The sequence below is a fragment of the Dreissena polymorpha genome, chromosome 11, assembly GCF_020536995.1.
Source record: "Dreissena polymorpha isolate Duluth1 chromosome 11, UMN_Dpol_1.0, whole genome shotgun sequence".
In the NCBI taxonomy this organism is placed as follows: domain Eukaryota; kingdom Metazoa; phylum Mollusca; class Bivalvia; order Myida; family Dreissenidae; genus Dreissena; species Dreissena polymorpha.
Window position 1 is genome coordinate 60,040,864 of NC_068365.1, and position 23,509 is coordinate 60,064,372.

General features: G+C 35.2%; 2 protein-coding genes across 7 annotated transcripts in view; both read right to left on the minus strand.

The window, feature by feature from the left end:
* Positions 1 to 11,140, minus strand: part of LOC127849568 (death-associated inhibitor of apoptosis 1-like) — a 49,262-nt gene extending 38,122 nt beyond the window's left edge. For 2 of the 5 annotated variants that reach the window (XR_008034914.1, XM_052382284.1), the window contains exon 1: positions 7,970 to 11,140. The gene's annotated coding sequence lies outside the window, so the exon portion shown is untranslated. Of the gene's footprint in view, positions 1 to 6,930; positions 7,914 to 7,969 lie in introns of those variants that run through there. The other 3 variants (XM_052382287.1, XM_052382285.1, XM_052382286.1) reach the window with 2 other exon arrangements.
* A 934-nt stretch (positions 11,141 to 12,074) lies between these two features.
* LOC127849563 (baculoviral IAP repeat-containing protein 7-B-like) lies at positions 12,075 to 23,151 on the minus strand. 2 transcript variants are annotated; one of them, XM_052382279.1, is made up of 6 exons: positions 22,976 to 23,151; positions 17,352 to 18,129; positions 16,563 to 16,723; positions 15,956 to 16,073; positions 15,477 to 15,830; positions 12,075 to 12,823 (listed from the first exon to the last, which is right to left on the minus strand). In XM_052382279.1, exons 2-6 carry the CDS (start codon positions 17,974 to 17,976, stop codon positions 12,621 to 12,623), a joined length of 1,461 nt encoding a protein of 486 aa, XP_052238239.1. In that variant the 5' UTR covers positions 17,977 to 18,129; positions 22,976 to 23,151; the 3' UTR covers positions 12,075 to 12,620. The 2 variants fall into 2 exon arrangements, with proteins under 2 accessions (XP_052238239.1, XP_052238238.1); XM_052382278.1 differs by lacking the exon at positions 22,976 to 23,151 and adding an exon at positions 19,060 to 19,211.
* Positions 23,152 to 23,509: the final 358 nt, after the last annotated feature.

Here is a 23,509-nt window from a genome sequence, read left to right on the forward strand (position 1 = left end):
TTGCACTTAATATTCTCGCATTATATGTTTTTCCCCGCTACATTAGACCATTTCAGATTTAAGATTACACAATTATCTCCCCTGAATACTCATCTTCTTCATTTTCTGTCTCATAGACTGGTTCACTACATATAGCGACAGTCTTTACCAAACACAATTTCGGTAAATATAACCCGTCTAAAATGTTTTGCGTGAATCTTCGATTTCTTTCGAATTTATTTGCTTTGATCTTTTCGATATCTTATTATTATTATCCTGACAAATCACAAACGCTTGTCAAAAATTTATTTGTTTTACACATTATAGTTGGCGTCTATATTCTCGCAGTATTCTCGCGGTATTTCAATAACGACATCCTACTGTTAACATGTCAGAATTCGTGACGCATTTTCCATTCGCTCTCAGACAGCAATTTTACGTGGGATCATGAGCAATATTCTGGTAAAGTGTGGTTGTTATCCATCAGAAATACATTTATTCACAAAATTTAACGATATTCCGATTTAATTTTTAATCTTTTAGCTTATTTTCAACGTATTTACACCTCGTCTGCTCGCACTTGGCCGATATCCCGAAAGTTTACATATCACTATATAAAGTTCAGGCCTAAAACCACAAAATCTCATACCGTTGGATTTTCGTACCGAACTTTTTCGTAACAAATCTTCCTGATTCGATATGAAAAACCAAAAACAGGACATTTAGAAATTGTCTGCATCATTTAACAAACTTTAAGATTTAAGTTGGTTTTCCGTTTTTAGAAGCTGTTTGCCAAGGCAAGAGCTGGGCTGCCGCATAACACAACTCCAGCGATTCTATTGAGCAAAACTGACAGTTTGGGTTTCCAGAAATAAACAAAGCAGGGATTCCTGAACTATCGATGTTTCCAAGCTATACACACAGTTATTTGCTGTGGTGATCTTATTATTTATTAGTTCTGTTAGTTTACTTGGATGGAACATGTGTAAACGTTTACAGAAAAGTCAATATCTGTTATATCTATAAAGAAAAATCAGCAATGGCATTATAAGATCAGATGTGCAAACAATGTCAAAGTGCTGTTAAATTAACAATTTGAAGGCAATGATGCTGAAAAAATATGAAGGTTCCCTTGCAAATTTAGTCTGTATATCGACAAGTGTCTGCCAGTAAATGTCAAACTTGTAATACAAAACTTACCACAAGTATGTAAAAGGACTAATTACCTGTTGTGATCATTTTTAGTAAGATAGTGTAATTCTAAACAGTAACAAATAGCTTGTTTAGTTAGTGCATAATGCCATTAATATGATTTCCTTTATATTGTGTAATTAACAAATTTGTTGTTACTTGTTGTTCCATGAAAAATGTTTTATGCGCTAGTACAAAATCAGCATGGTTATCCCAGCGCTTTTCGGAGAAAAAGTGGGTATATTGTGGTTATCTCCGTCTTCCGTCCGTCCGTCCTGGCCACTATCTCCTCCTACACTATAAGCACTAGAACCTTGAAAATTACACACATGTTAGCTATGGGCATATGTGCGACCCCCCACTATTTGGAATTTTGATCTGACCCCTGGGTCAAAAGTTATGGGGGTTGGGGTGGGGCCGGGTCAGAGATTTTCACTCATTTTTATGTTATTTTACATTAACTTCTTCATGTCTACACCGATTTACTTCAAATTGATATTGGAAATCTCTTATGACAATACAGTCAATCTCAACTATGCATGGCCAAATTACCAACCCTGGGGCGCCCTGCCCACAAAGACCACGCCCACCCAAAATTGCTTTAAACTATAATTTCTTCATTTCTACACCGATTCACTTTTAATTGATACTGAACTTCTCTTATGACAATACGGTCAATCTCAACTATGCATGGCCCCAATACCAACCCTGGGGCGCCCCGCCCACATAGACCACGCCCACCCAAAATTGCCTTTACTATAATTTCTTCATTTCTACACCGATTCACTTCAAATTGATACTGAACTTCTCTTTTGACAATACGGTCAATCTCAACTATGCATGGCCCCATTACCAACCCTGGGGCGCCCCGCCCACAAAGACCACACCTACCCCAAACTGCCTTTTTACTATAATTTCTTCATTTCTACACTGATTCACTTCAAATTGATACTGAACTTCTCTTATGACAATATGGTCAATCTCAACTATGCATGGCCCCATTACCAACCCTGGGCGCCCCTGGGTCAAACATGCGGCGTGGGGATACGCGTCGGTCTCTGCAGCGCCATTTCTAGTTAATTTTGTAAAAGGTAATAAAATGTTACTTCATTGATTCCACAGTTTTGCAAAAGATAACATCACTTTGGAATTTCATATACGTAAATATTCTTGTAAGTTGATGACAGTGTTTTAGCATTACTGATTGTGTAACTATTATTTTATGTGCAAATAAATGATGTGAAGCGTTTTGTATCTCCACACAATACCACACACCTTTTTATATATGTACTGAATATATATATATATATATATATATATATATATATATATATATATATATATATATATATATATATATATATATATATATATATATATATACTAACGTCATTTACATGCTTCTGCTAGCGGCTTACCCTATAAAGACAATGACTTCTTTAGCGTAAGAATTCCCGGGTACATTTTAGTAAATTTTTCGTACCAGGTGTACATTTAAGTATACTTAAGAGTACCCCAGGTACATTTAAGTATGTTATATCCTTGAGATCTATTCATAGAACATATCTTATTGTTTAATGACGTCGGTGACGTTCATGACGTTGTCGTCACGGTGATTTAGTTTAGATATACAGAATCAAAGAGAGTGACTCGCGAAACGACAGAGGCTTGAATTATAGATACTGCGATACAAAACACCCGTTCCAGAAAGAAAAATGCCCAGCTTATGGAAAAAAGTAGGGATGGCAAAATTATTCGAATATTCGATTGAATGGTCAGTATTCGAATAACAGAATTGATATTCGCATATTCGCATTTATTTTCCAAACGTTATTGCCTTAATATGTAATGACCTGCGAGCCGCTTACAAATTGGCTACCGAAATTACTTGGGATTAACATGTCTGATGTGACGTTCTCCGTGTCAAACCAGGTATGTGTATTAGTACGTTAATACACATACCTGGTCAAACTGATAACGCGGCCCGTATCAGCGTTGATTGCGCAATGCAATATACACACTCTAAGAAAGGCCCCGAACTGTTGTTTGTCAATGGGATGCCAATTAATGGCTTCATTTGACTGGCGAATAATAATTAAGTTTCTGTGATCACAGTATGAACAGCCATTAAAATGAGTGAATTACTCAATTTGCGCATAATTTATATTTCAGCTGATCTGTCGATCAGATCTCCGACTTTCATTCATAAAATACCGGATTATTACGCTGGTGGAAAATGTATCGGCATGTTTTGGTTTTGTTTAGTTACAGCGCGTGCTTTCAGTGTATAAGCTCCGCCCATAATTATTCCAGAATAACCCATTAACGATTTTCTTCTCTGTTTATATGAAATTTGGCACGTGCCGTGCTAAATCGAGGCTCGCTTTCCGTAACCTACGACGGGCTTCTTGGTTTCTAACCGGCATCGGGCGGCTAGGCAACGACATATGACATTATTCTCGTTTGGAAAAATACGACATTGTGTTAGTATTGTGCTTGTTGATTTTGCAAAGAAAGTGCATCAATGGTTCAGCGCGAAAAATGCAAAAAGTGTGTCGTTTTGGAATTAAAGTACGTTATAAAGCAATATAAAATTCTATGACATGATGTTTTTCCTTTTTTTAAACCTATTTATTTAAGCTCGATTGCGTAACAAGCCTAAGCTTATATGAAACGCTCTCGAGTCCGTTTCCTTGATGTCTATGGGGGAGATCTAAAGAACGCTCCCACAGAGGGGATCGAACCCGTGACCTCCCGATCGCTAGGCGGACACCATATCCAACAATAATATGTTTTTCCTTATATTTGCTCTTGAATATTTGGTGTACTTTGCATGCATTATGATATGTTTCTTTATAAAAATGTACACGCAATCGTTACTTTAAAATTTCAAATAAAAATAAAATGATATAACATGATATTTTCTCTTCTATTTGTGCCCGATTACAGTATCGGTCATAGTATTAGCCAACAGCGATAAAATTATTTGATATCAACGTTAACAATCAAGAAAGTGTGATGCTTGCGGTAAATTGAACCATTTTTCGAAGGTTTGTAGATCAAAAGATCATGGGAACAGAGACAGACCTACACCTTACAGGGGATCGAGAGAAGTTAGATATACAAGCAATGACACAGATAGTGAAGCTTCAAGCAGTTCGGAAGAAGAATCCAGAGAATTTATTCATGCAGTCAGGAGTCAGACCAAAATGCATTTGCAAAGACAGAAAATAGCAAAGAGAAATTACACACAGTTTGGATATTGTGGACGAAATCAAGTGCATGCAAGAAAGGAGCATTGTATAGCTTATGGGAAAAGATGCTATTATTGCAACAAGTGGCACCACATAGCCAAAGTATGTAAATCTGCTGAAAACGATTATAACGAAAATACAGTACCAGGCAAGAGCAACATGCAAAGAAGAGGAACAAGAAAAAGAAGGATTAATGACTATTCATCTTCTGATGAATCGGATCACAGCTTATCCAGATCTAGTTTAACAAGAAGCGTTCAACATAACAGCAAATGCTATGACTTGATCGGAAATGGCTTTACGGTTGATTCCTTTCAAGGAACAGGAGTCAATTCATAACCATCATAAACATTGATTATACGTTTAATCAATTGTTATTTGATAATTTATTTGTTTTGTTTAATTTGCACAATTTAATTCTTTTTCAAATGATAGGAGAAATGTTATATCCTTGAGATCTTTTCATAGAACATATCATATTGTTGAATGACGTCGGTGACGTTCATGACGTTGTCGTCACGGTGATTTAGTTTAGATGTACAGAATCCAAGAGAGTGAGCATTAAAGGATTGAAATAGCGAGCAGTCTTAGTGAGTGAGTCTTTTACAAAGTAGTACCCGAACCAACAATGAGCAGTACTTAGTGTCTTAAGGGTGATCTTAAGAACGCTCCCACTTAAGGGATCAATACAGAAACCTCCCAGTTACTAAGCAGACATCATATCCACTATACCGCAGCCACCGAACCAGCTTTAAATTCCTGCGGCTAGAAAACACACAAAATTATAAGATGCTAGATCTTAAACCTAGGAACATGTTACTCGTTTGAAGATTGAATTTTTTGGATGCATAACATTATTTTTGAAACAATAAAACTATTTTGAACACAATAATGTAAAATAGTATTTATTAAAAATACATGGCTATCAAAAAAGCTTTTGCCCGTAAATTAGGTAGCACCTATAATCATATTATATTATATTAAAATATATGCAAATCTTGTTGATTCTTACAATAAATGATCACAATCTTAATGTTTTATTTATGTTCCATGTTCAATATCGATGATTAGTTATGATTCAAACAATTTACATGGTTTATAAGATGCCCTTATCTTTTCGGTCTTTTTAGGATTTTCAACAGATAATTCACACAAGAACACTATGCTTAAAGTGTGTATACAAGATCACATGTAAAGAAAACAATTTATAACAAAAAATGACTATAATTTATAACTTATATGTAACTTGGTCATTGTGAACGACACATTTCATGTTTCGACAGTTCAAATAGCGTGTTAGATGCCCCCTGAGTGGTTTCAGTCATGTGATCCGTTATGGCTACAACTGATCCGTTAAAGCATAAATTCTGCGGCGAAAAAAAAGGTATCACAAATACATTTTGCCTGCGTTTAAAAATAGGACTATGTGCTGAATCAGTAAGCAAAGGTAATATTTAATCAAACTGGTGAGAAAGAAGTATGAAAGCAATTATTGCTTTACACCAGAAAAACTTAATTACGCTACTGATCCGGTAATGGTAACTAGACTGTACCGTCATGCACTTCGCTTTTAATAGGGTTTTGAAGTACGTTTATTTTCAATGGACCCCTTACACTTTACATCACTCATTTTTATCACACTAGCGAACTCATGTCATTGATAATTATAATTTTATAATTAAATGTCTTAGTATTGTAATTTATTGAAGATTTTCTGCAAAAATTAATACGGCTAATGCATAGAGCTCTTTGATGTGTCAAATTGTCGGTCTTTCAGTCTTCAGATAATCTTTACTTTGATGCTTATGACGCGTTTTTTTAAAGATGCAAATAAATGTATTAATAAATTCGTTGGGAACTAAATATTATATGTTTTTAAAATATTTTTGCGTTACTGTTATCCATGCTTTTGAGGTTAGAATATACTAAATAATCGTTTCATGTTGCTGTACTCTCTAAAAATATATCATAGTTGACTAGAAGGAATGTTTTACACTTTAAACTATTGTTCGGGGTTTATCTTTCGGAGATAATGGTAGGGCATAAATAGGTGTTCACGACCGAATCCGTGAAATATGATAAACTTGGAGACTTTAGTAAAGCCTTGCACTGAAAAAGGGTGCATTCCACTAAGAAACAGCCGGAAAAAAAAATTGCAAAAACAGTCGATTTTGATTTGTGTCAAGTTCTTTCTTGGATTGAAGATGACCTATCTTTTTTATTGCATAAATCGATTCCGCTTAGAATAGCCTTTAAGAAAAGGTACGGTTATGGGGGTCTCTATGCGCAAAATGTTGCATTTATTTTCGCTCAAAGTTGTCGCTTTTACATTGAATTATATAGTGAAACTATTTAGTATATTGTGACCTGGACTGTCAGTGCATTGCGCATGCGCGAAAATCATGAATCAAAACAATAACAATGAACTGGTCTATTCAGGAAAGGTCTATTCTGCAAACAGAAAACGATTCAAATGACAGTTTAGCAATAACAAAGCAAGACAAACCTGATGTTGATCGTTATTTCTTTAATTCAAGCGAATGAATGCCAAACAAAACAACAGGAAGTTTTGTTTATTTGGTCTCAAACACGGAGTATATATTGCTAGAGTCCGTGGTCTCAACCTATCTCGGTCTTAAACCTACGGGAAGTAGTTTTGCAGAAATTATAAATGATGGGTTACAGCTCACTATATTGGGAAAATAGGGGCAACTCGGGGTTGATTTTTGTTAAATCAGCGATTAATATATCCGATGTTATATTTCTTCAGTTTTTGTGTATGACGTGTATGACGATAGTATTTATCTGTAGCATTTAATCATTTCACGTTAGAATCCACGTAGATGGAAGAGTTTATATTGGCGTAACGTTAAGTTGTCGAATAATAGGGTCTACGTTAAAAATAACCCGAATCTACAAATAGTGTGTTGGCAATATATATAAAGACTTATATTTGCATTTTAATGCGATTTCAAAATGTCTATTCCTTTTTATATTTTTAATGTTCGCATGTGTTGCAAATCATTTCTTACAATGTAGGCCTACATTGAAACCACGAAGAGGTTTAACCGAATATAGTGTGGAAAACTCGTATACATTATCACCCAGAAATGAATCATGGAACCTCACTAAATTTCACGAATCGTACAGAAAATAAATGTTAAACCTTGTATTAATTTCATTATTAAAAGAGAACATTTTCCTAGCAAAACGGTGTGAACAGATCATCATTATAACTTATAAGGACCCATACACAAATCAAAATATAACATTAAAAAACATACAACAGTTTGTATTGTATACACAACATCAATTGACAATACATTTAAACGCCCACAGTCAACACAATGATTACACAAAGAACATCGCGACTTATATATGTGCATATTAACTGGTTTTCCTACTTTCGATTTCAGTGCTTTATTTCAAAACATCAAATTTTATTTAATTTCGCTAGATACTATTATAATTATTAAACAAATATCCTAATTTAAATTAATATTTATTTATAGTATATGAAAAACCAATAATTTGACAGGAATTACCTTTGCGTTTATATAGTCCTGTGTATATACATCTTAGATCTCTCTGTGTGTCGGTGTAGTAAACAACCTAAATACAATTGAAAACAAGCAAATTCGTTGAATTGATATCCCCCGCCAAACTAGAGCTTTGTCACAGATGTAAGCATTTTTTCAAGATACAAAGGGCCGTAACTCCGTTATTAACGGATGGTGTACAATGCCATTTGGCGTGCATCGTCGTCTTATCCATATATATACTCATACCAAGTTTCAATGAAATCGGCCAAAGCACTTCCAAGATATGGCTCAGGACACAAAAGTGCCGGACGGACGGATGGACGGACAACGCCAAAACAATATCCCTCCGCCTTTGGCGGGGGATAACAAGCCAAAACGTCAAATGTATATTCCCTATAATATTGTCCGTACACTATATTTGTAAATGGTGTATTCTGTTCAAAATAATAACTTAAAACTGAACGATATCATAACTAGTAGGTCACAGGGAAATATAATATCAAGGGTAAGCAAAGTATCCTAGCAATTGTGTATGGTTATATATGTATATGCGTTAATCGAAACCGCATATAGTAGGCTACTTTTCGCACTGATTTAAGTTTAAATATGATGAGAACAACTGTGAGGAGCTTACCGAGACGAAGACACCGCCTAAGTACGTGCTTCATATTAAAACAACACGACTAGATTCGCAAAGGCGATAGTGCCATAAGCTCGGAAAAGCGGCATATGACCTTGTAACATTATTGTTTATCTAACATCATACTTATACTTATTTATAGTATCGGAAGAATATTATATTTAGAATTAATATGTATTAATTAATATAATTCGAAAATCTGTAAAAATGTATTGACATGAAAATATTTCCATGAGCTTTACATGTTATTTTCGGGCTTCAAAAATTCTCAAAACATGCGCATGAAACAACTGTCTACCTCTTAAGATCTGAGATATCGAAAAGTAAAATGATTCAAATCAAGTGTTTCCGAAAACAATAGTAGGAAAGCTTTCAATTTCGAAGCTTGGTGCGCCAGTCCTAGTGAACTTTTATAGTTTAAGCATTCACTGTTTATATACCATATTAGCACTTTATAGATGTAACGAATTTACAAAAAATACAAGTAAAATGTCTGGTCACGGTTGCTAAATACATAACGTTTTGTCTATGTTTATTATTCCTTGTATGCTTCCATAGCTTTAGCATATTTAACTTTAGCAATAAATGCAGAAAAAAAATGAAATAAACACTTCATATTGGTTTTCCGAAATTTAATTTAAGTGTGTGTATCGATCTGGCCTGGGAAACGAGTTGACAATCCCATGTACCTTGTGAATCGATTTATTGTAGAAAATTGCATAGAACATTTACTGTACTAAACACAGAACAAGAGCTGTCATCATAGGATGACTTATGCCCCATATAAACGCTTGATAGAAGTTATGAGCTTTTTTCGAAACCTAAACGCAGATTTCGAAACCTAAACGCGGACCCTAAGTTCAAGGTCAAGGTCACAGGGGTCAAAATTTGTGTGCGTATGGAGGCCTTGTCCATATACACATGCATGCCCAATATGAAAATTGCTATCTGAAGCGACATAGAAGTTATGAGCATTTTTCGAAACCTATACGCAAAGTGTGACGAACAGACGGACGGACGGACAGTCCGATCACTATATGTCCTCCTTCGGAGGCATGCCTGGGAAACGAGATGACAATCTGTTTTGCCGTGTGAATCGATAAGTATTGATGTAGAACATTGCATATCGAATAGTATGGGTGCATGTTCGCGGTCGACGAACGCAATTTTATTTTATTTTCGGAATGTTGATTTAAAACTAGAAGTAGAATAATATCGTTTATGGCTTATACTTGAATTGATGTAATTAAACAATCGAATATTGTAGCAAACTGTTCATTTATAAGTTATGAAGTATAGACCCAATAAAATAATGATTTCTTGGAGTTTCGTTCAGTATGTGTGTGTGGATGAACATCATTCAGAAAATATCACACAGTATTGTCAATTTGGTATTTTCTGGTCTTTTACAAATAATTTTGCTCAATTAATTTTGAATTGTACGATGTACGATCAAATTAGGTAGGTAAATATGAACCAATATAAAAATTAGCCTTTAACAGTTTTACGTGCAAAAGAAAACGTGCCCAAAAGAAGAGCAACATGTATACATGTAAACGTTTCACACACATTTACATAATTTTCCTTATAGTGCATAACGAGCAAATGCTTAGTTTGAATTTAATTATGTAATGACATACACAATCTTTATTTAAAGATGACTTTATGTACCAAACTATTTCATACTGAAACGTTTGGTCGTATAAGTACAGACGCTCCAATTGATGATAACATGTATGGCTTCTATGTAGATTTTAAGAATGGCGTATGGTTTAAATATGTGTTCACCGTCTCTCTCATTGTGTAAAACTTAGCTTCCTAGGTACAATATAACCACCAGATCGACAAAAAGGGCTACAATACAACAAATTATGAGATATGTCGCCCTTTTTGTCGTTCCGTTGGGTATATTCGTCGTTTTGGCGACTTTTACACCCGCAAACAAAACAAAATAAACACCTAAAAAGACACATATACCCGCCCGATCGGCAAATAGGGCACCAATACTACAATATGTCATTTATCGCCCTCGTTGAAGTTCTAGCGGGTATATTTGTTGTTCTGGTGTATAGTCGCAATGGTTACTTTTAGACCTGCATACACGAATTAATATGCTCACAAGAACGACGTAAACGGGGCAAATATGACAATGGTAAAATTTGTCGCCCCTGTACCGTTCTATCCAACTGTCGTGTTGACTACGTTTAAACCCACTAACATGCCAGAGCTATATGGCGGAATTCAGCCACCATACAAATACCTATTTCAACAGCAAGTGTTGATTTTTGGGGTTTGCTTACACGTCGACTTTAAATAGTATTTAAACGGTAAATATGTGAAGGTATACCAGCTGGAATCCCAGCCATACCTTAACGTCTGATGTGGACAATTTAAAGAATCTCAAGTTGTTTACATTGTATACATGCCTGTTTATTTGGGTAGACATTTGCATTATTGCAGGTAGACGTGTATGTAGATTTAAGCATGCAGGAGGGTAATCAAGCATTACGAATGACATAGTACATCTAGTTGAACTTGTTTTCAGTATCTTAAATGTTCAGACAATTCAAATGATTGTTACATAGATTTGTCAGAGCATTTTTTAAAGTTTAGTTAAGGGCACATTCAAATTAAACTGCAAGTATTTATGATAAAACACCAATTCAACACAATAGTCGCGGTATTGTTATATTTATTATTTTTGGAAGTGTGTATATTGTTTCGTATTGTGCCGTACTGTTCTGGCAATTGGTCACTTGTCATAAGTAAAGGACCACGGACGTACGTATAACAGGAATGCAATACTTCTGGAGCCGCTAAAGTTTCACTTCTTTGTATTGACAACTTTCTAACTGTTCATGCTAGTTATTATGCGTATTACAACAGACCCAGTTTCATACCTGCTTGACAAAAAACTGCAGTTCTCATTATCGTAAGACACGTATTATGCACACATATGGTTCAACCTGCAGCTGGCTTTAACATTAAAGGCGGAAAATTTTGATGAACTGATATCGGTTAAAATTCTATTAATTGTTCAGAATTTCAAATGTTTACCCAATTCTTATTTAACATTTTCATAGGGTAACACTCAGTGAACTAAATCAATTTCTTCAGTTTAAATCCGATTCACAAAATAGGTACAATCATTGTATAATACAGGTTAATCTATCGAGCTTCCCAGCATAATAACTTTTGTTATCTGGCCCCTCCAATTGTGTATTCTAGTAACCATCATCAACCATAAAATATCTTTATCAATAATCGCGTCTCTTAACTTACGTTTTCGTCGTAAAATTATTGATTTTAAGACACTTCCAAACAATAATGCTTTTCTGGAAAGTACATGCATGATAACAATTTAAAAATTGTCCATTTTAATAAATGTTTATCAAATGCAAAGAATATATAAGGAAATAATATAACTTCCGAACTGATTATTTTCTATCAATTAACTTAATAAATCCATAACTATAATATGTTTATGCCTTATTTCTTCAGCTGACCAAGGTTTGGTCTCATATATGTGTATCATGGTACATTATATAGATATGAAAATGATTAGAAAACAAATCTAGGAGTAAATTAACGATGTAGGAAGGTTGCCATCGGGGATTTAACTTTTACATTTCTTCGTTTTAAAAAGCTCGATTTCAGTCTTACGTGTCTAAATACATGGTTAACTACTAATCTTTTGATCAACGCAGTTATTTTTCTTTAAGTTACAGTTCTCATTTATGCACTTTCCTATTTACTATCCTTATTTTACAAACCTCGTGTCACTGGATCGTGGTGCAAAAAAGTTAATGGTAATTTACACAGTTTTATATGTATATTTCACTCATTCCTTCAGCGTGCTTGGACATTCATCAGGGTAAACCTGTCTTGAGGTCTTACGTTATGCGGGATATAGGTTTACCCATGTGCATACTGTTCATTTCTTTTAAAACCACTATGCAAGAGACTTCCTTCGTCGAGCCCGACCTGATACCTGTAGACCTTGGCTAAAATACCTTATCTAGTAGACCAGCGTACCCTCACCCTTTTTTCTACAGGTGCTCGGCAAATGGGGCAAATATTGAGTAATTCGTTACAATCTTCGCAAGTTGCCAGGTGACGACAAGGCAAGAATGTGATACACACTTCCTTATCCATGCAGATCTTGCACATATGTCGCTCTTTAAGTAACTCGTTTTCTTGAAGAACTGCTTCTACGTCTAAAAAAGGACAAACCATTGGTTAATTTGAAATGGAATCATTGCATTTACTGCTTGTATTGAGCTCAACGATGATGAAAATTCGTATGTATTTTAAAACCCATGATGATAAATTGTGTGATATCACATTATCCATAGCATTTTACAGAAACAAAATCATGATTATACTTATAACGCCAACGCTACAAGATAAAGTAATAGTTTAAGGCATATATTAAAATGAAATAAATAAAAATAAAAACTATATATATATATATATATATATATATATATATATATATATATATATATATATATATATATATATATATATATATATATATATATATATATACACTTCAACACCGTTATTTCGAACACCGATAATCCGAAGTCACCGTTATTTCGAAGTATTTTTCCGGCCCCGATTTTGGTTCTTCTGTGTTTAATGTAAAATTTCATTGTTAATCCGAACTTCGTTAAACCGAAAAAATCGTTAATTCGAAATGATTCTGTCGGTCCCGCCACTATAATTCTCACCTAATCATCAATCTTTAATCCGAAGTTAAAGCTGCAAAACGCTGAGCATAATTTCACACCTTTGTCGTCTGGGCATGGTGCGTCAAAAGCTGATAACCTTTGTCGTCTGCGCGTATCGTGTTAATTTTATAATGTCGTCAAAAGCCGATAATTACTATTTATGTAGTTTTGCATTCTTTAGTAACAAATAAAGTGTCACGTTAGGTCTGAGTTAATGTTGTCCAAGGAAATTCATCTTATATAAACTCTACCTTCTGCGAGCAAAACACGGGCGGAAGTGCGTTCCTCGATGTCCTTGACAAATAGGAGAAATATGTTACACGCGTCCAGTTTAGTGATGTTCAGGGAGACATCGCGTCTTATTTACAAAAAATGTTAATCCATTTCCGAAAATGTATTCGTCTGTATTCACATGTATGACAATTTGTGCTATTCGTTATATTTTATATGGTCTGGTAATGTGTGCTATTCGTTATATTTTATATGTTCTGATAATTAGTGCATATTCATTATATTTAATATGTTCTGTACTTAAAGAAAACATAAAAAGAAGAACAATAATCGTTTTATTCCTTCGTTTGTTACAAGTAGAAATCTATTGCAATCTAACAAAAAAAGTAAACAATTATTAATAGTAGCGTGTAGCCGAACCATGCGAATTCCACAACGTTTTATTATTACAGAATCGAAGAAGTCGTCTGTCAAATGTTTATTTCGAATTATCGTTAATCCGAAGTTTTTTTAACGGTCCCGACTACTTCGAAATAACGGTGTTGAAGTGTATATATATATATATATATATATATATATATATATATATATATATATATATATATATATATATATATATATATATATATATATATATATATATATACATACAAGATCACCGCCTAGCGGGTGCAGACCGCTCATCTATTTTTCATGTTAAAGGTGGAGGAACATATCTCAATACTTCAATTAAAAAGGAGGGTGGGTGGGGGTGGAGATGGGTGTATAGTGTGGGGTGTGGTCATTAATTAAATTATCTTCCAAAAATACGAAAGAAAATGAAAACAATGGGGGGATTCTTGGGTGTGATGGTGGACGATCTTTCAAAAATAAAATAATAAAAATAAGTATTTGTTTTTTATCATGTGTCAATAAAAAAAATTGGGGGGGGGGGGGGGGGGGGGTTCGGGGGTGTGAGGATGTGGTCATTTATAAGATGAACTTTCAAAAATAGGGAAAAAATTGAACAATTATTTTTGTTTGGGGGGGGGGAGGATTCTAGGGTGGGGCGTGGGAAATGGTTTGGATGGAGTCTAATGTGGTATATCAGGTAAGTGTTGTTTTGTATCTGATCATAAATGAAGAAGTTATGGCAATTTTAGCAAAATTTAATTATTTGACCTTGAGAGTCAATGTCATTTAAAAGTCAAGGTCAAATTTACCTTGCAGAAGGTACAGTACCTTCATGATAGTATGAAAGTATTTGAAGTTTGAAAGCCTTGATACTTTAGAAGTCAAGTGGATCTAAACACAAAATTTAACCAAATATTCAAAGTTACTAAGTCAAAAAAGGGCCATAATTCCGTCAAAATGTCTACCAGTGTAATGCAACTTGCCCTGTACAGTTCTCTTATGATAGTTAGCAAGTGTTCCAAGTCTGAAAGCAATAGCTATGATACTTCAGGAGTAAAGTGGACCAAAACACGAAAGTTAACGAAATTTCCAATTATAAAGGGGCCATAATTTTGTCAAAATGCCAGTCAGAATTACATAACTTTGCCTGCACAGTCCCCTTATGATAGTTAGCAAGTGTTGCAAGTATGAAAGCAATAACTTTGATATTTTAGGAATAAAGTTGACCTAAACACAAAACTTAACAAAAATTTCAATTTTCTAAGTATAATAAGGGCACATAATTCTGTCAAAATGCCAACCCGAGTTATCTAACTTTGCCTGTCTAGTCCCCTCATAATAGTGAGTAAGTGTACCAAGTTTGAATGCAATAGCTTTGATATTTTATGAGAAAAATGAACCTAAACACAAAACTTGACCGGCACCGACGCCGACGACCAGGTGATGACAATAGCTAATTTTTTTCAAAAAATAGATGAGCTTATAAGCGGAAAAATAACGATGAACTCACCAGAATGATTACTGATAGAGGAACTAGAGTTGCTAATAAGACTGAGGTTCTGCATACGCTGGTTAGTGAGGCTGTCAGGATGTTGCGATTCTTCCACCACTTCCATCCTTAAATCCTCGCTGCACAGCTGACCACTGGAAGCCCCCATGTCATCACTTGGCTGGGCAACCTGCAGACCACGATCTGTCATTGCAACTGAACTGTCTGACCGGTTGATCAAGTGGTTCGATAGGCTTGGGTAAGTACTGGCTAAACTTTCAGCGAGCATTGCTTGCGTTTGGGCTGCCTGCCTTTTGCTCTTTAACTCTTCAACGTATTTTCGGATATCCTGCGCGTTGACTAGGTTCAGAACACCTGATTCAACAAGTGTTATCTCATTAGAATACAAATCGCGGTGTCCCTTCTATGATCATTTACAGACCAAGATTGTCAATGCATGAATCTAAAAATATAACCAACATAAAATGATGTATGTATACCATATGTGTGTAACGCCTCCAAGACCTGTTCCTGTGTATATCCATAGTCATTCAATGCAGCTAGAACGTGAGGACGTCTCAAGAAATCTTGGTTACTAGAAGACTCAACGTTTGCTCTCTACGACACATATCACCCAAACTTTAATAAATACTTTAGAAGTATACAGATCAATACCAGTATATTGTTTTAGTGCTCACATTGGCCCACATCAATTATCCACCATTAGTGCATAAGCAGCAAGACTTTCATAAAACAATGCCTTATTACAAAGTTTGTTTGAGCACGACTTATGCTAGAGTAGTACTGGCAAAACAACAGTTAACACATTAAAATAAATACTCTTAAGTTGTATTACAGGGATGAAATACTAACCAATTTGATCCAAATCAGATATCAAAGCCTTTGAAGCACATATAACAAAGTTTTATGATTAGGATATATTCTTAATTAACGGTAAGCATAATTATGTATATTTTGAATACATCAAACAGCGATATTTCCAAAGTCAATTTTTACAATAAACAAAGGAAGCATAAACAAAAAATATGTTTCCATTTACGTCTAGAAACGAACGCGAACTGAAATGAACATTTTTTCCAATATTACCTCTCCATTTTTGATGATCCTAATATATTCAACGCCCTTCTTTTGTCGTACAAAGCCGCACTGTGGAAACCACTTTGCATGCTCAACCCAGGGATCGTCATCTGGTTCCCACCCATGGAGTTCTCCTCCACACCAGTAGCATTTGCAACGATCACCCTGACCTGTAAATGTTGAAGATATATCGTACCCTTCGAGCAGTGATATGGCTGGTTCCGAGTATACTACCGTAATTACACACCACGAGATGATCGTCTTGAAAAAATAAATCTTACGGTTGAATGTCTTTACAATTTATTTATTTAAGTTTTTGTCGTTAACACATGCATGCAACCCAATAGTAATTAAACATAACACAGATTAGCTTAAAATAAGAAAACGTAATACAAATGAAGTCAATTAAGTCTGGAAGTATTTTGCTTCTAATGAAGTGTTTTATCCGTGACCGCACGGGGAGGTAAACATTGCTGGGAATATGAATATATCGCTTTGTTGATGTTACGTTATGGGGTTTATAACCGCGTCTTTTTTAATTTAGGAAGAGTTTATGAGTGTAATTGTGTTTGAAACTTATTTTAAGTTGCTTACTCATCCAATAAACGATCAATATAATCTCGTCGTTATATCAATCGTCAATACATGCTCTTAAATAAACGTATTTACAAACAATGGATAGTTTATACAGATCAAACGCTGTATAATATTAATTAAATGCAACTGGTTCTCAAGAAAACGGTAAATAACGAGCTAAACAATTATCTAACGAAGGGCCAAATTTTCAAGGTTGATTACCCATGTACAACAATCCAGCAGCTGCCAAGTCTCTCGGTGTTTGTCTCATCTGTGCGGGCCATCCTCTGTAAGAACGTAACCTTGTGTGTTCGTCTGCCCAGTCCCTGTACTTGGGCTCTGTGATAACAGCTGCAGCTTCTTGAATTGACTCACTTGAAAGTATGGATGTTTCGCTGTGTGATTGTGGAACAGCAATTGCATTGACAGCTCTGTTTGGAGAGTGATGTGCAAAGTGTCCAGCTGCCGCAGGCCTTGCCCTGTCTGTTACAATCAGCGACTGAACATTTTGTGTTGCTTGCTGAACTCTACTTGAGGATGGTATTGGTATATTTCCACACTCATAACCGAACGCAAACGGACACTCTGGGCAATATTTCCTATGTTCATTGGCCACAACATCACCTGCTTTAAAGCTACCTAAACTTGCTCTACAGAACACACACTGTACGCGATCTGATACATGTAGGTACATAAAGCCATTTTTGGCCAATTCGTTTTTATTTACATGAGCCCAAGGTGGCCAGTCATGGAATGTTTCAAGTCTCTCGCTCTCACGGTAGAAATGCGAATAGTAATCACGTGGGTCGGGTGCATAGTCTTCTGGCTCTTCATCGTCATCATCCATTACTATCTCCTGCTGCTTATTTTGAATATTTTCGAAAGCCCTCTTGCATGTACATCGTGCGCAAGTTGTGGCTAGTTTAGGGTATATCCTTCCCGTCTATACATTTTTAGACTTGTTTTGTGTAACTAGTATGTTCAATTTCACACGAAATTCCTGTAAGAGACCCAGACTCAAATTCCAGAATGGTAACAAACATGTGTATTTTCCGTATTCAGTCCTTGTTTTTTAAATAAAGTTTACATTTAAAGGATCATTTTTACGTCATTATAGACGAATATATACTTAACGTACTTCTTTTACTTCTAACAGTCAATTGCTGACTATTACAGGAAGGCCTTATAGGCAGATATGAACATTTTCGAGTCCGTTTCCTGGGAAGAACCAGTACTAGGTGTCTATGGAGGAGATAATGAGAACACTCCCCAAGTAGGGAGCGAACCCACGAACTCCCGATCGCTAGGCGGACACCTCATCCACTACGCCACCGCGGCAAACTATCGGCCCCGAATCAGACCTTGAAAACCACTGCAGAGTAAATTAAGCTTTTTCTTGTTTGACAACGTGATGAGATAAAATAAGCTGTTACTCGTAAACGTAACGCAAATTTCCGAAAAAAGCAAAACGTGTACGACAATTCACAAGGCGACCCCGTTTTTTAATTCAGGCGACCGCCCGCGCCCGCCCCCCCCCCCCCCCCACACACACCTTGTACAGCCTTTATCTTATACGGATCAAAAATAAATGTATACCGGCGAGACCGTATCATACACGGGCCGTATTGACTGGATAAAAGTGGGGCGTACATTATTCTTACAACACAACAGGTTAAATTCTTAAGTAGGCTATATAATTGCTTCACGTGATTCCTAACAACACTTCAAACCTAATACAATAAAAAAAAATCTCTGTAATTTATGTGTGTCTTTCACTAGCGTTTGCAGCGAGGCGATTTGCTTTGACAGCAAACTTAAAACAGAAATTAAAACAACTTTACTAATACTATTGTAAAATGGATCGATTGAGCTACATAACTATTTTCTTAAGCATGCTTTCGTAAGGGTAGATTAACAATAATTGCGGTACCTTCAATTGGCATTTAAATCCTCTAGTTTAAACTGATTAATGGCAGATGCATTTTGACAACGAAACTCCCGTTTGTTTGCAACAACTGTTTGAATCGTATGTCCTTAAATGCGTAATAGACCAGTTATCTAGGTCTTTGCAATATATTACCACTGTCGCTATTTTTAGATATCAAATGAAGCGTCGAATTTCAGAACGAGGCTGGACGTGTATAGACTAGATCTTTTGCGGAGAATATCGATGAGTATAAATAAGTTGATTTTTATTAATTACATTCGGGATTTTCATGAGCACTGACACTGTGACAATTACGGAAAACATTTGCATACATGCATCTGTTGTTTAGTCAATAAATTGATGAGGGGTTATAAAATGAACATTCTTACACATAAGTCATATTTCAAAGCCATAGTAGACTATTTAGTACCACTAGTGTATACGTGGATATACATTTTATTTAATCTTTATTAAAATTCAAGATACCCATGATCATCAGAGCAAATGCACGTGGTCTGAATAATAAACATTGATAATTGCACAAAACAAAGATATACATATGTCGTATACTACAAAACGTTTTTATATAACTTATATTCTCAAAGGTATGTTTGTTGGTCTCTAATATTTTTCATGAACGATCGAACGTGTAAAATGTGTTTTGACTCAATCATAAGAAAAAGCAATAGAAAAATGCAAAGCCCATCACACTATTTAAATGTTATGTCATTTTTCTTTAAACTTGAATTAACCTTTACAGTGAAGGACAATATTAAAGAATTCTTTTATACAGATGAAAACAACGAACGTGGAGCAAACTGTACTGTTATGCATGCACAACTCTTCTTCCATACACTAACGAACACTCTTTATAAGACTACATAATAACGGAGATTTATTTTAGCGGTACCCGCTAAATAGGATTCGTGTTTAGACTTAAAATTTTATAAATATTTCAAATGTATAGGTATTAAGCACTTAATAATGTATCCGAAACATTCTTTCACAAGGATAATCGTTTCTACGCTAATTTGGACAAGGCGGACATTCGTTAATACGTTGTTTTAACTAACCGGACATTCATTCCCACGCTATTTTGACATCCCGGACAATCGTTTCAACATTATTTTGACAGACCGGATATTCACTCCTACATAGTTTTCACGCCCCGATTTCTGCAAGGTTTTGCAGAGTACAGATCTCAGTGTAAGTCGATATATTCGAATATTGTTAACGTAATGATTCTAATGATCACGATAAAGTCTTACAACAGAATAAAATATAACACAATGAGAAAAAAAGTATAAAAAAATATTTTAATAAGCACACATTAAAATACCGGATAATATGCCGTGTCATATTATTTTGATGACATGTGATAATAATGACCGGGATAGCAATTATTCAGGAACGAATCTCAAAATAACGAAGTCACGAATGTTCAGGTTGTCAAAAAGCATAGGAGCGAATGTCCGCCTGTGTGAAAAATAGGCTGGGACGAATGTACTGTATCATTAATGGCTAATACAGTGTTTAGTTTGAGTATTTGGCGTTACATTAGTCTTAGAAATGACTACGTAATGCTACTACCTGTACCACGATGGGACATTGGGGTGTCATAAATGATATTCAATGATCAGGCATCTACCACGGGTGGTTTTTGACACCGTGCTGGTATTTATTATTTGCCGGCACAGTATCTGATCATAACGAGGTAATGGATTTGAACAAAATCTCTAACAAAGCATGTCAAATGTGGGTAAAAAATGAGAAAAACAAGTACTTTAACCCATTTATGCATAGCGTCTAGAAAAAAAGGCCTTGGCAAGCAGCGTAGACCCAGATGAGATCATGCGGCGTCTCATCTGGGTCTGCGCTGTTTGCTTAAAGGAATTTCTGTAAGAAATATTCTAAATATAGAAATAAATATACTAGACATCCCTAATTTTGGAAATACATTGATCCAATTTTGAAGGATGGGAGAGTCAACTAGGCATAAATGGGTTAATCAAGAAAATGTATTTAATGTATAGACACTTATAATGTGAAGTACATATTTATTACTGAGTCTGACAATGTCATATTGTGTATTTTATTAAATCGTTACATCGCCGAATGTTCAAAAGAGTGAAAGGTTGAAATCAGGTGCGGCGTTGCGCGGGACTATTGGAAATTGCTACACGTTCAGCCTCGTTCTAGAATTCTGCGAGTCACATGACTTTGCGCTGTTATCAATGTTGGCCCATTGTGAAAATCGTAATTGATCATTGGGCGGTACGGAACCAGTTTGCACGAAACGTACCATTCTAATGACGGGCAAAGACCTAGGATACACTATATATAAATAGGTCTTTGTTACATCTTATCGTCCATACAAAGCCTATCTTTAAAAGCTCTTTATAATATATTTTATATTGTGACTGGCCATTGTTATAGTAGTATAACACCTCTAATTTGGGGTCTAGATTACATCGACTATATATGGAATCCTTTATGCAATAAATCGTCTGCTGATCCAGAGTAACTAGTTTATTCTTCGCGTGAACATTACTCGATTGCTCATGTGCAGCTTTTATATATGAAAACTGACATTGAAGCAGAAAAAAAGGACACTTGATGAGATTTAATTTCACACAAAAAACTGCAAAACAAAAATAAAATGCATGTTCATTTCAATTAAAATCCTAAACTTCTTATCGAGCAGTGAGTTTTACAATATGTTGTATTGGCATGTAAAATGAAAACGTGTTTCAGTTCTTAAAGCAACATTAGAATATAATGACTATTTCACGAGTATACGAAATTTAGTTCAGTTGCTCACAAAAAATAACGCCCATGTAAATTATCTTAACCATATTCTACAAATGTAATACCCATACCAGGGTGCAGAATCAAGTTTTTTTTTTCAAGAATTTACAAACAGGCTGGACAGAATGTAAACACACCCTTAAGAACTTTATTTTTGCAAATATCAAATATGTCACGTTATTGAAATACATTTGCAAAACCCTTTAGTGCATACAAGATAGTTTTCTTATTAAATATAGTAATTCTGATGTATTTCACATTGCCATTAGCAGCATAAAAATCTGTCTTTTATCCACAAGTTGAAATTCTTAAGAAAAATTGTTTTAAAAAGTTATTCGAAAAAAATCACCACTTACCGGTTCCGACAAAGTCACGTGATCCTGCACCCTGATAACTCACAAGTTGAAAATTGTGTTAATCTTTTAACAATGATTGGATCTTTGAACGTAGAGCTAATTTCAAGTTATTGAAAGCAAGGACTGCTTTTGCCGACCTCAAATAATGCAGCCTCGGGAGCGGAAGGACCTCATAAACATCTGTATACGCAAATACATACTCGTTTTTATACACAGACGGAAAGACCGGAAGGGCTTTTGTGGGGCGGGGCATGGCAGGCTTATTAATTAACGTGTCACCTTTTTACATAAAAAAATAAAGTAGTATAAAATCATGGTATATCGGTACCACATCATCCAGTATATGTTTTAGTTGAATGCCTTAGAGAATATTTTCACATCGTAGAGAACAAATTTAAGCAATATTAACGATAAGTCAATGTACATTCATATAAAACATGAAGAATATCGTGTTTTAATTGTTAGAGAGCATAACCATCGCTAATAATAAAGTTTAAGTTAATGTTTGAACAGTTTTGTGACAAAGAACTGCTTTACGATAATCATTAAAGTTTCGCGATAATTTTCGCGTTAACCAATGATCGACATATCGTGTTATTTATCATGCATCTTGTTAGTTTTTGCACAATTTTCTGTCAGTTCTTTAGCTGTATAACTAAGACCGGGTACTGTTACCTACTGACTCGTGAAATAAAACATCACACACCCGACTCGTACGATACAACCCATCGAAACAATAAAGTCGTGTTATATACCTATTTATCACATGTCGGTCGTTTTCTGCCACCAATATGTAGGGTAGTTGACACTCAAAACGAAAATCTTTTTTTCTCTTTCAGCGATTTACTGGGTAGTTCAGTATCGTATCAGTAGACGGACAACTTTCTTTTGTTCTATCTACTTTGGTAATCCTGGAACATATTGTTTACTTGACACAGGAAATGACGTAACCGTAATACATTTACGTAACTTTTCGTTGAAAGAAAACATTTTTTGTTTTATATAAAATTGTTTCACTGAAAAATAAATCACTATATTCTGATATATTTCGCCTTCATGGGCATTTTCAAAGTATGTTTTTATTATCGAGTAATATGCATAAAGGTATATTATTAATGGAATATAGTATAAGTGTGGTTGTGTCAACTTGCATCGCCTACTTGTGTGAACACGACTGGTACAAATTGTCAGATCACCAAACTAGCATAAAATTGTATTAATATGACCCGCGTCATCCGAATATGGATTTTAAGCTCAGTGCAGTCTGGTAAGAAGCTACCCAGTCCGCT

Coding starts and splice junctions, on each gene's coding strand:
- LOC127849563 (XM_052382279.1), bottom strand. CDS start 17,976: ATGGATGATGACGATGAAGAGCCAGAAGACTATGCACCCGACCCACGT. Junction 16,074..16,562: donor GGATCATCAAAAATGGAGAG/GTAATATTGGAA, acceptor TATGTGTCGTAG/AGAGCAAACGTTGAGTCTTC. Junction 12,824..15,476: donor CTCTATCAGTAATCATTCTG/GTGAGTTCATCG, acceptor GTCCTTTTTTAG/ACGTAGAAGCAGTTCTTCAA.